Raw genomic sequence first — 15,044 nt, 5'->3', positions numbered from 1 at the left:
TATTCTTTTAATCTGATGTATTCACAGGTTATCAGTAGGGGATCTCTTAAGCCTCTTAGACCTTCATCTCAAAGTGTCTGGGGTCAGCCTTGAGCATCTGGACCTCTATACGTCGGAAGGATGTTACTGCTAGTTTTGACTTTGTATTTGGCCCTGTTCTGTGCATGGGTGTGTTTATGTATGCACAGACTTATATTTATTTTTTCACAACAGTATACATTGGATCCACATATTAGACGTAGTCAGAAAGCATTTGTCTAGTTCTTCTTTCTTAAATATGTCAGCAGCTTCTTTCATTTTAACAGCCTTACAAAGAAGACTTCTGTAACTTTTATAGTGAAGTTCACATTATATTTTTCCCCTCTAAAGGCTTTGAGGAAGCAAGATGCTAAAGCAGATGAAACAGAAGAACTCATGAAAAATAAACTTCTGAAATACGAAAGTGAAAAGAACCAAGTAAGACTTAATTTCTCCTTTCTTGTTTGGTTTTAAATAATTCTATAATGTCATATGTTACAGTATATGCTTCCTTTTTCAGAGAAACCAGCAGGATAAAACTTGCTTTACTCTAACAAGGGTTGTGGTGGTGTTTTTGTGTGTTTTTTTTTCTTCTTTTCATCAGAGGCACTGTGAATATATCTATGATGAACTTCTGTCTTGCTTTCAAAGCTCTTTAGTTATAGTGTGTTATTTCCAACAACTCTTCCATCCTGCCAGGCGGACAAGTTTATAACTTGGGGATTATCCTTGATTTCTTTCTCTTATTTGTCTCTGAATTTATACATATAAGCAGTTGCTTATTTGTAGCAGCTCAAAGATGCAGTTTTTCTTCATGCCTGTAACTGATGCATGCTAGTTATTTTGCACCATGGTTTTTATTAATTACTCTTACTGAACTATCTGTTGCCATATTGCTCTCTTCCTGTTCATAGAAGACAAGATTTCTTATGTTTCTGTTCTGGCAGGATGCTAGGGCCATATTATGCTTAATCTAGCATTTTTCCTCTTACATAGTTTAGCTTTTTTGTCAATGCTTTCAAAGTTACACCCCTTTATGCTAAACCATGTGTGTAGTGTTTTATGTTGTGTTACTCTCTCCATTTCATTAATGTTTGTCCTGTTTACTTTGCCCATTTGCCAGCCTCTCAGCATCCTCTTTGAGATTGCTATCTCTGCAATAACAATTTCCGCTGTCAAAAACTATATTTATTTCCATGTGAATCTTTTTCATCTTTGAACTATTTGTGGTAGAAGTCAGAAAATATTTTGTAGCTTTTGTTTTCTGTTCTTTATTAAATAGTCGTCAGTTTGCTGACTATTTCTGATTAAAAGCTTTTAAATTCCCTTAATATTATATTTTTAGGAAAAAAAAACCAATTGTCCGAAATTCTGGGCACTTCAATTATTCAGTTGTCTTGTTTCCAGAGTAATTCAAATACGTATTCTTGCACAACACAGAAAAATCAGAAAATTTACCAATTACCAGTTCTACCAGTGCATGTAATCTTTTAACACTTTTATGAATAAACTATGTAACAAAAGTGACTTCGAATGCTAAGTCATTGTTAATTTTAATTTGACTTTGAAAGTGTGTTTCAAATCCAGGGACAAGCAATGTTTTTGAAACTTTTAAAGAAATTTATTTTACTTTCTTTTACTTTTAACCCAGTAAAAATTTATTTTTGTGCTTTTTTGTTTTGGATTATACATACTACTTTGTATTTTTATGTGATATTGTACAAAAAATATAGACTAAGTTAAATTCTCTTTTTGTAGTTTAGATTAATATAGCAGAGATTTAGTACAAATGAAAGTTTGGATGAATAAGAATATTGTGTATATTATACCTCATTTTAAACAGATGTTTATATCGATTAATTTCTGCTAGAATTAAATAGTTAAAACACACTTTTTGACTGTGATGCATACATTGCTTTTCCTTCTTCATCGTCTTCTGTAATGAAAGCTTGAGCAGGAATTGGAGCAGTCTCGGAAAAAGTTGAATGAATCAGAAGGCAGTAGACAAGCTCTTTTGCATCAGGTAACTGCTTTGGTGTGGCAAAAATGCTGAAGTTGTCATATTAGACTGTATCTGATTCTTTTTGCTTAAACATCCTATCTCATACTCTGAGAATGTTGTCTTGGGAAGGGAATAAGGAGATACAGAAGATAGGTTTAAGAGTCTAAAATATGTGGACTGAGCTTTGGTTATACTTTTTCTGCCTTCCAAACTTTTATGTATATATGTTCATATATACTAATTATAGCAGTGGTAGTAGTGTTGGTACTTTTTAAGTATGTATATACAGTATTTGTAACTGCCTCTCATAGTATGCTTTAGAACAACTTCTATATTAGTTATTATTGTTATGCGAAGCTGTAAATCACTATGTTGTAAATCGTGACTTCAGATAAACCAGTGACCTAGAAATATTTTCTGTATTGCATGCATGTGATAAAAAATATATATAAAAAATCCAAACCTGACAAACCTGAAAAACTATCTAAAGTGTGCTCTAAACAATATCTATTGATGCACATATGATTAAATTTAGAAGTTGTGACAACCTGGATTATAGCTTTAGAAAAGTGTCCTTTCTCCTAAACGTTTCTAATTGTTCATTGTTTCAGAGGAGCTGGGGAAAAACATTGAAATAAATAGGGAGGGGGCAATTGGCATACTTATCTATTGGCATTAGTTGTTTAATTGTTTATCTAGCAGAAGTTTAAGTTGGCTGTATTACTGTTTTGAATTTCACTCACTGTGCATGGAATACAGTGCTATATCACATACAGTTAATATGGGTTAGAGCTCTTTTTGTTCAATTTTAGCATGTATTTTATTTTCTTGTACACAATGTCATCTTTATAAGTGCTGGACCGTATACAGTAGAAAGGATAAGTGTAAAAAGACCCTATGTTTCTTAAGTACATTGTATTTTTAATGAGTAGAATTTAAATAAAATATATTGCTTATTAAATTTTTATAGATATTTTCACTAGCAATGTAAAAAGACAATTGCAGCATGTAAAATGGTGGCATTTGGTTTGGTCTAGAGAAAATAATGCTCATCTGTGGTCAACATAACAAGTTAAAATGTTTCCTTTAATTTTGAATAATCACTTTGTAGCCTATAATTAGGAAGTAATTTGTCATTTTGTTTACCATCTGCAGTACTCTTGAGATTTATTTATAAATATTACTTGTATATAGTCTTTTTTGCTTTTTGTAGTGTTTAATAGAAGTACAGTATTCAATCTTTCATTTTGTTTTTCATTAAACATTTGGTATTTGTACATGCATTTTAGATTGAGGATCTTCATTCCCAACTTTTGAGAGCAGAAGATGATCGTGTAGAGTTGCAACATCAAATTTCACATGCTGCTATTCACCGCCAGAGCTACCAGGATGCACAAGATGATGACAGGAGAATTAGAACAGGTACAACTCTCATATTTTGCACTAGAGGCTTGTAAATCAGTCAGTTAGCCTAGACATTAATTTTATGTTTGAGTTTCAGTCTAATTCTTCTACTGTTTCAACAAAACCCGCCATTTAACTCCTCAGCTTAAGGTTAATAAGTACTGGCACTGAACCTGAATAGTAACAAATAAATAGCAATGAGAGCTAAAATTTAGGATAAAATACCATGATTTGGATGGTTAAAACAAATGAAGATTATTAGAGACAATTTCAGTGAAGTGGATAGTGTTTTAACAGAAGAAAAACTTTTGAAATGTTTTTTTAAAATATAATTTTTCTGAAATTTTACATTTTAGTCTATTGCAGTTTAAATTCTGCCATGTTGAAAATCATAGCAAAAGTAATTTACTTAACTAGTCAATAAGACTGGTGAATTTCTGGCAGAATTTCTAAGGCATAGCAACATGTTCCAGAGAGGTCAACAAAATTTTCCAGTATGATGCAGTCAGGACTTCTGTTTGCAGTAGGTTAGAATTTTAGAGAGGGAATAATGATATTTAGAAGAAATATACTTTAAACAATTTCAAGATGTAATTGCACATTAAATTACCACTTTAGCAAAGTCTTTGCTGCATTGTTAGCTACCTATCTGTATTTAAACTTTTCAAACATAATCAAAAAGGCATTAGAGAAATTCTTTCTTTCTCTTTATTAGTATAGAAATGTATTACTCAAGATAACAGAGGAATAGTGACTCCAAGTCCAGTGTCTCTGTGAATGTTTAATTGGTTTGGTTAATGACTTTTGTGTTTTCATACTTCAGCTACTGAATTATCTTGGTTATTAAAATAGGACTCTGACTTCCTGTTTTGCAAATCTCATACAGAGCACTGGAAAATGGCTAGATTTTATACATGGCTTAGCTTCAGAAATGTAACACAAAATACTAATTTTAATATTTTTTTCTCCAGTCATGTTAATGTATCTGCTTAAAAGTGAATTTATTTGAAACAATATGCCTTTCATGTTAATGAAAGTGTATTTTAACTTTCCCATTTGTTTTATAATTGTAAATCAAAATTATTGTAAAAATATGAAAAAAAAATGTGCTGGAGCTATTAAGATATACACATATATTTATATAATTTATGCAGTTGTGTTTCTCCTTACTGTGTTATTTCTGTTTCTTCAAAGATGCATGGTAAGAATACAAATGGAGATTTTCTTTATCTCTAGTAGTAGTTTATGACTGAATACCTTTGCAAGAAGGAAATGTACAGCTTACTCTCATTAAGAACTTCAGTTGTAGTTGTAGGATTCAGACATAAAATTCACAGATAATGTGGCTTCTGAATCAGGAAGTATTAGTCTGGTGGGATAAAACCTTGGCTTTGAAGTTTCGTTCACACCAGAATTTACACCATTTTTTCTTCCATGTTTGTTCTGTCTTATCTTATTTTATTGGATTTTGTTGGGGCTTTTTGGGGATGAAGCAGGAAAGAAATAAAACGTCTGGATAAACAGAAATACTGTCTCATTGAGTAAAAGCTTATATTATAGGTATAGCCATTTTCCATAGATACTGTGATCAAAATCAATAACTGTAGAATATTCTGAAGTAGAGAAGAAAATTACCAAAAGAGAAATAAGAAAAAAGTAATTTATCCCAAGTTGGTGTTTCTACTGGATCTATTGTTCTATTCTCACTATTTTATAGTAGCTGAAAGATATGAGAGAGAGAAGCAAGAACTGGAGAAACATATTTTGGAGCTTAAAGCAAAGCTGAGTCATGATGCTGTAATGTCAGAGGTAGAAGATCTAAAGAGATGCATAGAGCGTAAGGACAAGGAGAAAGCACAGCTCGAAATGCACATACAGGTAAGTTGTGTGGTGTTTTTTTTGTTGCTTTGGGTGGTTTGTTTTTTTTTTAATAATTTCCAATATATTTAAGGTAGGTGATATGCCAGATTAGGGAGTAACTTTTCAAACTAAGAGTAACTCTCATACTCTTCTTGAATTATTCTATAAATAACTTTGAAAGGTGACCAGAGTTTGCAGAGGTTTTTTTCTCCCATCTTGTTAATAAACCAAAAAAGATATTTGCTATTGCCCATGAATTCATGGATTGGATGTACATGTGCACATTGGATTCCCATGTGCAAAGAAAAGGTATTCGATTTTATCAGCAGTTACCGTTAATAATGGTTTCTGGAATTACTTGTATAAGTTAGTATTTACTTCCTTATTCCCCATTCTGTCATGCTTCAGAACTAAAGCTTAACTTCAAACAAACTGGGATACATTATGCTATGAGTGCTGTAGAGAAACAAAAATAGATCATAACTGCTTTTTTTAGCAATTAGATGCAATATAATAATAATTATAAGTATTAGTATTCTTATTTATGGTAAACATATACTATTTAAAGTGATTCTCTGTGGAAAAAAAAAAATAGCAGTAGTCTCTGACACTTGAATTGTAGTTAAAAGACTTTTACCTTTAACACAAAACGAGATATAGGAGGCAGTAGCCTTTTTATTTCAGACAGAAGATTTCTGTGTTTTTCAATCGTGTCTAGATTTGTCATTGGTAGTAAGATCCCTGAATAGTAACTGGTTTCTGCTGTCTTTCATAATTGTCAGGAGAAATGGGGATATTTTCAAAACTCTGTGTGGGATTTCAGTAGTCAAGTACTTAAGATTTGTTGTACTTGTATTGGAGCATTCGGTTAACCAGGGCTTTTGAATTTTGTGTTTATTTTTCTGATGAAGGAACTCTTTTTTGAAATGGTGTTGTATCACTTCAGAATGGAAAAGTAGTACTTTTTTTTGTTTTCCTCATAGATTTATACTTCAGTTCAGTTTGCTTCTGGTGCTCTTGTCAACTTCTGTGCTGATTTAGAACAAAGTAATATATCAAATTACATTTGGAAAAATTGAAGTCTCAAAATGAGTTCCTACATGCTTTATGAAAATAGATCTTTAAACAGGTTTAAAAAGACCTAGAGTGCTTCTATAGAGGGTAAAGCAAGAACAAATAATTTCCTGATGCCCATCAGCATTTGTGTTGTAGCTGGCTAGAATCTGATGACTGGAGTGTCGGAATGGAAGGATACAGGCTCTTTAGGAAAGACGGGCAGGGAAGAAAAGGAGGAGGTGTCACCCTCTATGTCAGTGACCAGTTGGAGTGCATGGAGCTTTGCCTGGGGATGGATGAGGAGCCAACTGAAAGCTTATGGGTCAGGATTAAAGGGAGAGCAGGGACAGGGGACATAGTAGTAGGGGTCTGCTACAGGCTACCCAACCAGGAAGACTAAGCAGATGAGGCCCTCTGTAGACAGATAGCAGCAGCCTCATGTTCATAAGCCTTGTTTCTCATGGGGGACTTCAACCACCTTGATATCTGTTGGAGGGACAACACAGCAGGGCATAGACAATCCAGGAGGTTCCTGGAATGCATTGATCATAACTTCCTTCTCCAAGTGGTAGAGGAACCAAGAAGGAGTGGTGCTATGCTGGATCTTGTTCTCACTAACAAGGAGGGGCTCGTGGGGAATGTGAAACTCAAGGGCAGTCTGGCTGCAGTGGACCATGAAATAGTGGAGTTCAACATCCTTATGCCAGTGAGGAGGGTGCACAGCAAGGCTCAATACCCTGCGTTTCAGGAGAGCAGACTTTGGCCTCTTCAGGGATCTGCTTTGTAGAGTACCATGGGATAAAGCCCTGGAGGGAAGAGGGCCCCAGGAAAGCTGGTTAACATTCAAGGATCACCTCCTCCAAGCTCAGGAACTTGTCAGGAGCTCCTGGACAAACTCTAACAAAAAAAAGGAAGCCTGCAGAGGGTGGAAGCAGGTACAGGTAGCCTGGGAGCAATACAGAGAAACTGTCTGAGCAGCCAGGGATCAGGTTAGGAAAACTAAAGCCCTGATAGAATTAAATCTGGCCAGGGACATCAAGGGCAACAAGAAAAACTTCTATAGGTATGTCAGTGATAAAAGGACTAGGGAAAACATGAGTCCTCTCTGGAAGGAAACGGGAGGCCTGGCTACCGAGGATATGGAGAAAGCTGAGGTACTCAATGAGTTTTTTGCCTCAGTCTTCACTGGCAAGTGCTTTAGCCACACTGCCCAAGTCACAGAAGGCAAAGGCAGGGATTGGGAGAATGAAGAACCACCCACTGTAGAAGATGATCAGCTTTGAGACCATCTAAGGAACCTAAAGGTGCATAAGTCCATGGAACCTGATGAGATGCATCCGCGTGTCCTGAGGGAACTGACAGATAAAGTTGCTGAGCCACTATCCATCATATTTGAAAAGTCATGGCAGTATGGTAAAGTTCCCACTGACTGGAAAAGGGGAAACATAGCCCCCATTTCTAAGAAGGGGAAAAAAAGAAGACCTGGAGAACTTCAGGCCAGTCAGTCTTAATTCTGTGCCTGGCAAGATCATGGAGGAAATGTTCCTGAAAACCATACTAAGACACATGGAAAAAAAGGTGAGTGGTGACAACCACCATGGCTTCACTAAGGGCAAATTGTGCCTGACAAATTTGGTGGCTTTCTACGATGGGGTTACAGCCTTACTGGATAAGGGAAGAGCAACTGACATTATCTGTCTGGAATTGGTCCAAAGCATTTGACACTATCCTGCACAACATCCTTGTCTCTAAATTGGAGAGACATGGATTTGATGGATGGACCATTCGGTGGATAAGGAATTGACTGGATGGTCGCACTCAGAGTTGTGGTCAAGGGATCAATGTCCAAGTGGAGGCCAGTGACGAGTGGTGTTCCTCGGGGTCAATACTGGGGCTGGTTCTGTTTAACATCTTTGTCGGTGACATGGACAGTGGAATCGAGTGCACCCTCAGCAAGTTTGCAGATGACACCAAGTTGTGTGGTGTTATGGACACGCTGGAGGGAAGGGATGCCATCCAGAGGGACCGTGACAGGCTGGAGAGATGGGCCTGTGAGAACCTCATGAAGTTCAACAAGGCCAAGTGCAAGGTCCTGTCCATGAGTCAGGGCATCCCAAACACAAGTACAGGCTGGGTGGCGATTGAGAGCAGCCCTGAAGAGAAGGGCTCGAGGGTGTTGGTTGATGAGAAGCTCAACATGAGCTGACAATGTGGGCTGGCAGCCCAGAAAGCCAACCGTATCCTGGGCTGCATCCAAAGAAGCGTGACCAGCAGGTGGAGGGAGGTGATTCTGCCCCTCTACTCTGCTCTCTGAGACCCTACTTGGAGTACTGTGTTCAGCTCTGGCATCTCCAACACAAGAAGGACGTAGACCTGTTGGAGTGGTTCCAGAGGAGGGCCACGAAGATTATCTGAGGGCTGGAGCACCTCTGCTATGAAGACAGGCTGAGAGAGTTGGAGTTTTTCAGCCTGGAGAAGAGAAGGGTCTGGGAAGACCTTCTAGCAGCCTTCCAGTACCTAAAGGGGGCCTACAGGAAAGCTGGAGAGGGACTTTTTACAAGGGTGTGTAGTGATAGGACAAGGGGCAATGGCTTTAAACTGAAAGAGGGAGATTAAATTAGATCTAAGGAAGAATTTTTTTTGCAATGAGAATGGTGAAATACTGGAACTGGTTGCCCAGAAGAGTTGTCTGCCCCGTCCGTGGAAGTGTTCAAGGCCAGGTTGGATGAGGCTTTGAGCAACCTGGTTTAGTAGGTGTCCTTTGCCCATAGCAGGGCGCTTGAAAAACTAGATGATCTTTAAGGTCTCTTCCAACTGAAACCATTCTATGATTCTATAGCAAATACAACTCCAAACTAATCCGAAACATGCTCGGTTTTTGTTTTGTAGGGCCCAAGAAATTCCAGTTACTTTGGTGACAGAAGTTAATGGAATAAAAAACGCATAGAAAACCAATTTTTTTATAAACTTCTGATAGTAGAATATGCTTTCTTGAGGGTCAGAATGATGTTCTAATGCTGATTTCTTGCTCTGTGAAAAATACTGATGGAAGAGTGCTCGGCCTGGGTTGTTGTCATTGCTCTGAGTTAGAAATCTTTGACTTCCCTGATTATGTCATCAGTAAATACTTTTGTACTTCTTATCTGCTTCCACTGCTGTTCTACAGGAGGCAGTAACAGGAAAATAGCTAGTGTATTTTTCTTTTAATGAGACATCAAGGAATGCAAGGATGTGAATTTCTAAACTTATGCATTAACAAAGTGTTTTGTCAAGCCTGTTCTAACAGCTGCTCTTATCCGATAGTCTGATTCCCAGTTGGAAGTGACCAGTCATATTTGACTTGAGTGTAATTTATCTTTGGTTAGTGAGGAGGATGTAACTGCATTTGTCTCTGTACATGTGATATTAGAAATTTCTTTTGAGTTATTTAAATGTCATGTTGTCAACAATTTGAGGTGTGTGTTGTTCATTTAGTCCTTGACAGTTGCCATAAACTTACAATGAAGTAAAACAGAGAGGATGAAAAAGATTAGAATTACATGCTTAATCTCATGTTTAGAAATGAGTTCAATCTTAAATTAATTTTTAAATTTAATAGGGGAAACTTTTAATTCAGTTGCTGTGGTTTACCTGAGCATGCTTCTGTAAGATCTTGCAATCTTAAATATAAATATAGTATGTATATAAAATATATTTTTCAGCATGGACTATATAGATATGAGGCTCTTATGGCTGACTATTATGAACTGACTGTTATGACTAAGAAATAAACAAGTATGCAAATTATAAAGATGCAATACCTCAGTTTCTGCATAAGCATTTATAGATTCTTATTCTTGTGAAATTGTTTGATTTATGAATTACTTCTTTTTCTAATTAGGTCAAGTAGTCTTACAGTATTGTCTAGTAGAGCGTAACAGCAGTCAGTCAGTTAAAATATTTCAAATTTTCTGAGGAAAAGTTTATTTGTTTATTTAAGATTAGAATTCTTCAGTGATACACGTCTTCCAGTCTTACGAAGATTGAAGATCTTATCCTCATTAAAACTCATTTATGGCTCTTTCATCCTCTGAAGATAAAACTGTTAGCTGATTATTTGCGTTATATGAGCCAATTAAGATATCTGAAATCAATAAGTAGCGCTTTTCTAAATTAAAGAGTTATTTTTACAAAATATGGGAAATCAATACCTTTACAGACCAACCTGTACTGCCATGTCATGGAGTTCAATTGCTGAAATAGCGCTGCAGATAGATTTGAAATTGTACAGATGCTATTCATTTTGATAAAGTTTCTATCTAAAATAACATATCAACCTGGGGGAAAAAACAGAAAGATGTTTTAGCTGTGTCTTATATTTACATAAACTGTTGCCTCTCAGAATGAGTAGCAGTTCAAGCTTTGGAAAAATATGGAGAGAAGGCATCACTTTAAGAAACTGATTTGTGCAATATACCTTTTACTGAATGAATACATTTCTTGACTAGTTGAATGTATTCGTCTTTGATTATTCAGTTCACAGAATTTATGCTTGTATGAAAAATCTAAACCTTCTGGATTAATGGTTCTTGATGGTTAGATACTGTATGATTGGCAGGAAATGCAAATCAGATAGTGATAAACTAATGTTTGAGATCTGCGTTCAGGAAATATTACTAAGAGTAATCATTAGCTACATGATATGGATAGCATTGTGGGTAACCGTGTCAATGACAAGCAGTATGATTACACAGCATTAGAATCTGGTGACTCTGCTATTGGAGATACAGGGCAGAAAAAGAGAAGGGAGAAAAATACGTACACCCAGACAAGATCCACTCGAGACGACTAATGTAATTAGTGTGGTGGCTGAAATGTGGCTTTCTGTATTATTATCAGCGTAGAATGTTTGCACATAATTGCGCTACAAGGCTTTAGTTCTGTAAATTTGTAGCAAGTGAGTGATCTTCACTTGCATTTCAAATGTTCATAAAATTTTTAAGCAATGTTGCACTTGAATACGCTGTGTTTTCTATATCTAGAATGAATTTTGTTTTGCAGTTCATGGTGATTTGACCTGCATTTCCAACATCTAATTTAAAAATAAAAAGTATATGTGTAGTCAAGCTAGGGACTAGAAGGCCAAACTGCACGAGTTACTAGAACAGGGGTAGTCTCGCGTATGTAGTGCCTGTGATGATTAGTTTACACTTCAGACAAATGACTAGGCTCTAACTGGAAAATGTTGGCCTCTTTCTCTGCCTCCAGTTTGTTATGGAAGTAGAAAGCTAGATGACATATTGAGAAGTTGGATGTGTAGAAAACTAGATGCATAACTCTTTTACTTGGGGCAAACGTTGCATCAGTTTTTGAGTTTGTTAATCACCTCTGTTCTGTGTCATCTCTAGCCAGAGCCTGTCAATTGAAATGTCTGTGGCAGTGTTGCATTCTGAGGGCTGATACAAACTTTAATCAGTTTTGAAAATAATACTTGCATTCATATCTCTAGAGCATTAATATGCTCTACTGCAAAATCTTAATGATATTTTTCAAGTGTTCCACAAACATGATTCTTTTTTATAAACATCTTCAGGTGTTAAAGCCAGGAGGAGAGTATTGGATGTTATGTTGGTGGCGAATGAGTTGACATGAGTGTTCTAATATCTTCCCCTTAGTTCTGTTAGCAGTGTGTGATGAGTTGATGTAAAGGGGCTCTGGTGGCAGGAGAGGGGATTTGCTCTCTGTGACTTCCCTGGTTTCGGAACTGGGTCAGACCTGGTTCTGGCCAACAGATCGGACTTCCATCCCCTTGGGGTTGAGCCAGTCAGCGCCTCTGCGAATTGCCCTATTTGAGCTGGGACAAAGGAACCGGAAAAGGTGCTTTGCCCGGGAGTGAGGAGAAAAGGCAGGAGGGCACTGCCCCTGCTCCCCGGCTCCTGGCCGGGTGGCTGCCCACACTGGGCCGGTGCCACCCGCTGAGGATGGTGGCGGCGGAGCTGCCTGGGGAACTCGGGGAGCGCCGCGCTCCCGGGGTGCCCACGGGCCGAGTTCACCCAGAGAGGACTGAGATCTGAGAGAAACAGCCACACAGACACTGGATCAGTGAAGATGGAATGGGACGAGGTGTACTGGAGCTGAGTTTCCCCTGCAATCGGTGGCGAGACGGCAGGGCGGCCTATCTGCAGCCAGGGACCAGACTCGGTGGAGCAGAGACCCACTCGCAGCCTGTGGAGAAGCCCATGTTGGAGAAGGGATGCCTGAGCCTGAGGATGGTTGTGAGGCACGGGACACACGACAAGGTAGAGATGCATCCAGAGTCCATGTGACGATGCATGCTGGAGCAAGTGGCAACAACTCTCTAAGAATCTGTGGTAAAAGGCCGCATGGGAGCAATCCAATGGGGAAGGATTGCATCCTGTGGGTAGGACTCACGCTGGAGAAGTCTGTGGATTTTCCTTGTGGGTAGAGATCCACTGGAGCAAGGGAAAAAGGGTGTAAGGACTCCTCCTTTAAGAAAAGGAGCGGCAGGAACAACATGGGATGAACTGACCTGCACTCGCCCATTCCCTGTCCCCCTGTGCCACTGGGGGAGGCGGGTAGAGCCAGGAAGAAAAGGAAAGGCAGGGGGAGAAAGGGTGTTGTTTTAAGATCTGGCTTGGTTTCTTTTAATCCTCTCAAGTAACTGGTTTCGTTTGTCCTTTATCCTTTCAAGTAACGTTAATAAATTGCTTTGCTTTATTCCCAAGTCCTGTCTGTTTTGCCCGGGACCATGGTTGGTGGATGCTCCTTCTCTGCTTCCTGTCTCGACCCTCAGTCTTTTATTATATTTTTCCTCCTCTCCACTTCACTGGGAAAGGAGTGAGAGAGCGCTGCGTGGAGTTTAGTTGCCGGATCGGCCTAAACCACAAGGTCCTTTTTTTTTTTTGACACAATGGAACTATGAAAATGCAGCAATAAATTACTCAGATTAGAAAAATTGAGACCCAGAATTGTCTATGTTAAGACTGAGAAAGAGAGCAACATACCACAATCAGCATTTTCTATAGTAACCGCCCAATGCAAAAACACGCTGACAGTTGCTGTACATATATATACAACACATTTTAACAATGAACTGTTCTGAGTATCCTGGCTTACTTATGTCAGGAGAACCTCCATACTGTGGTAATGTATGTCGCAGAATATGCTTATGCTTCTGTTGCACCCAGAGCAGCTTACTGAGTGTCTCTAGGTGACTGACCTTTAGCCACCAAAGACACTAGATGCTCCTTGGAACCTGGAGTCTTTATTTATAAAAGCAACCTTCTCATCTGCATAGAGGTTTTTTTTTGAATCAGAGGTGCTTAGTATGTTTGCTTGGAAAGAGGAAATTACATGTTCACGAGAATGTGTGGGTTTTTTCTTTTTTTTTCGTACTAAGTGCAACATCCTGACATTGCTTGTTCTTCTCTTAGATTATCTCACTCTTATTTGCTACAGTCACAATTGAGAAGGAGAGAATGGGATGAATATTAAAAAACCCAACCAACCAACCACCAAACCCCTCCCCCCCCGACCCTACCCCCAAAAAACCCCCAAAACCCAAAAACTAAACAACCAAAACCTGCACATCTCTAATTCCTGTCTTGTAGAAATCCTTAAAATATTTACATTCTGAACTACCTAGAAGGCTAAATCCAAGATAGGAATGTGAAATTAGAGTGTATTCTGAAAGGTCTAAAGGAATCATCACTCTGCCAATTCTCCTTGCTATAGTAAAAGGGCAACCTGCAAGCTGAGGAGGCAGCCATATGTGGTGGAACCCCTGTCAATATATGCACCGCCCGGTTGTGACGTTTAGGCTCAGTTGGGCTTCAGTAATGCACATCTGACGAGGACAGATACTTCAGACACGTTCGTTGGACATTGGCCTGCTGACAATTAGTGCTGAAAGTTTAAACATGGTCCCAAAACAAGATGGGACAGAGGTCTGTGGGAATTCCAGTTTCTCTAGCACTAACAGGGCTCTGGGCACTGTAAATCCTAACAAACCGGGGAGCTGGATTAAGGTGTAGTATGTGGTAAGGACTGATGTTTCTCTTTGACCAGTTCCTTCAAACACCAAAGCTCTGGAGGCTGAGAGCAACTTAGGTTTGTTGTGTTAGGTTTTTCATTTATTTTTCTTTAATGGCACTTTCTTTGTCTTCTGTATGCTATGGCATCCTAATGAAGGGCAACTCCTTTCCCACAGATAGCACAGTATTTCACTGTCAATGCTAATGAAAAAGTACACAACACTTCCCAAACAACCAACAAATCGTGAAAATCCTGTGGTACAGCGCTTGATTATAATGCCAGAATAGGTCCTACAAATGTCTGGCTGAGCCCCTGTCTTTAAGTTTATCCTGTGCTGAACTTGTGTTCAGTACTGCTCTGGCTGCAGCAGCAGTAGAATGTGCTACAAACAAGTTTGCAAAGGAACAGTCAAGCCACGTGCCTTACATTAATTCTAATATTTTAGGATATATTGTCTGCGTGCATATTAATGCCCTTTGCAACTGAGATTTTGTGGCTGAGAGGAAAATGAGGACTAAAAGGACACCGAGGATTGAGACTCCTACAGTTGTCTGTATATAAATGCTATAGAGCATGATGAGGAAATAGGGACACCTACTTACTCCAGGTGTTATTTAATATTCAAGACTGAACATATGTGCAACCGTAGTAGAATAAGGTAATAAACCTG

At 38.4% G+C, this 15,044-nt stretch overlaps 1 protein-coding gene across 1 annotated transcript in view; it reads left to right on the top strand.

Moving 5' to 3' along the window:
• CEP128 (centrosomal protein 128) overlaps positions 1-15,044 on the top strand; it is a 142,144-nt gene that overhangs the window by 31,080 nt on the left and 96,020 nt on the right. The window contains exons 8-11 of the mRNA XM_086613474.1: positions 370-456; positions 1,967-2,041; positions 3,310-3,442; positions 5,142-5,302. Of these exons, the coding sequence (XP_086469600.1) occupies positions 370-456; positions 1,967-2,041; positions 3,310-3,442; positions 5,142-5,302 (456 nt within the window). The remainder of the gene's footprint in view (positions 1-369; positions 457-1,966; positions 2,042-3,309; positions 3,443-5,141; positions 5,303-15,044) is intronic.

The sequence above is a fragment of the Tauraco erythrolophus genome, chromosome 6, assembly GCF_009769465.1.
Source record: "Tauraco erythrolophus isolate bTauEry1 chromosome 6, bTauEry1.pri, whole genome shotgun sequence".
Taxonomy (NCBI): Eukaryota; Metazoa; Chordata; class Aves; order Musophagiformes; family Musophagidae; genus Tauraco; species Tauraco erythrolophus.
Note: the sequence above shows the minus strand (reverse complement) of the source record. Positions and strands in the feature narration are given on the sequence as shown.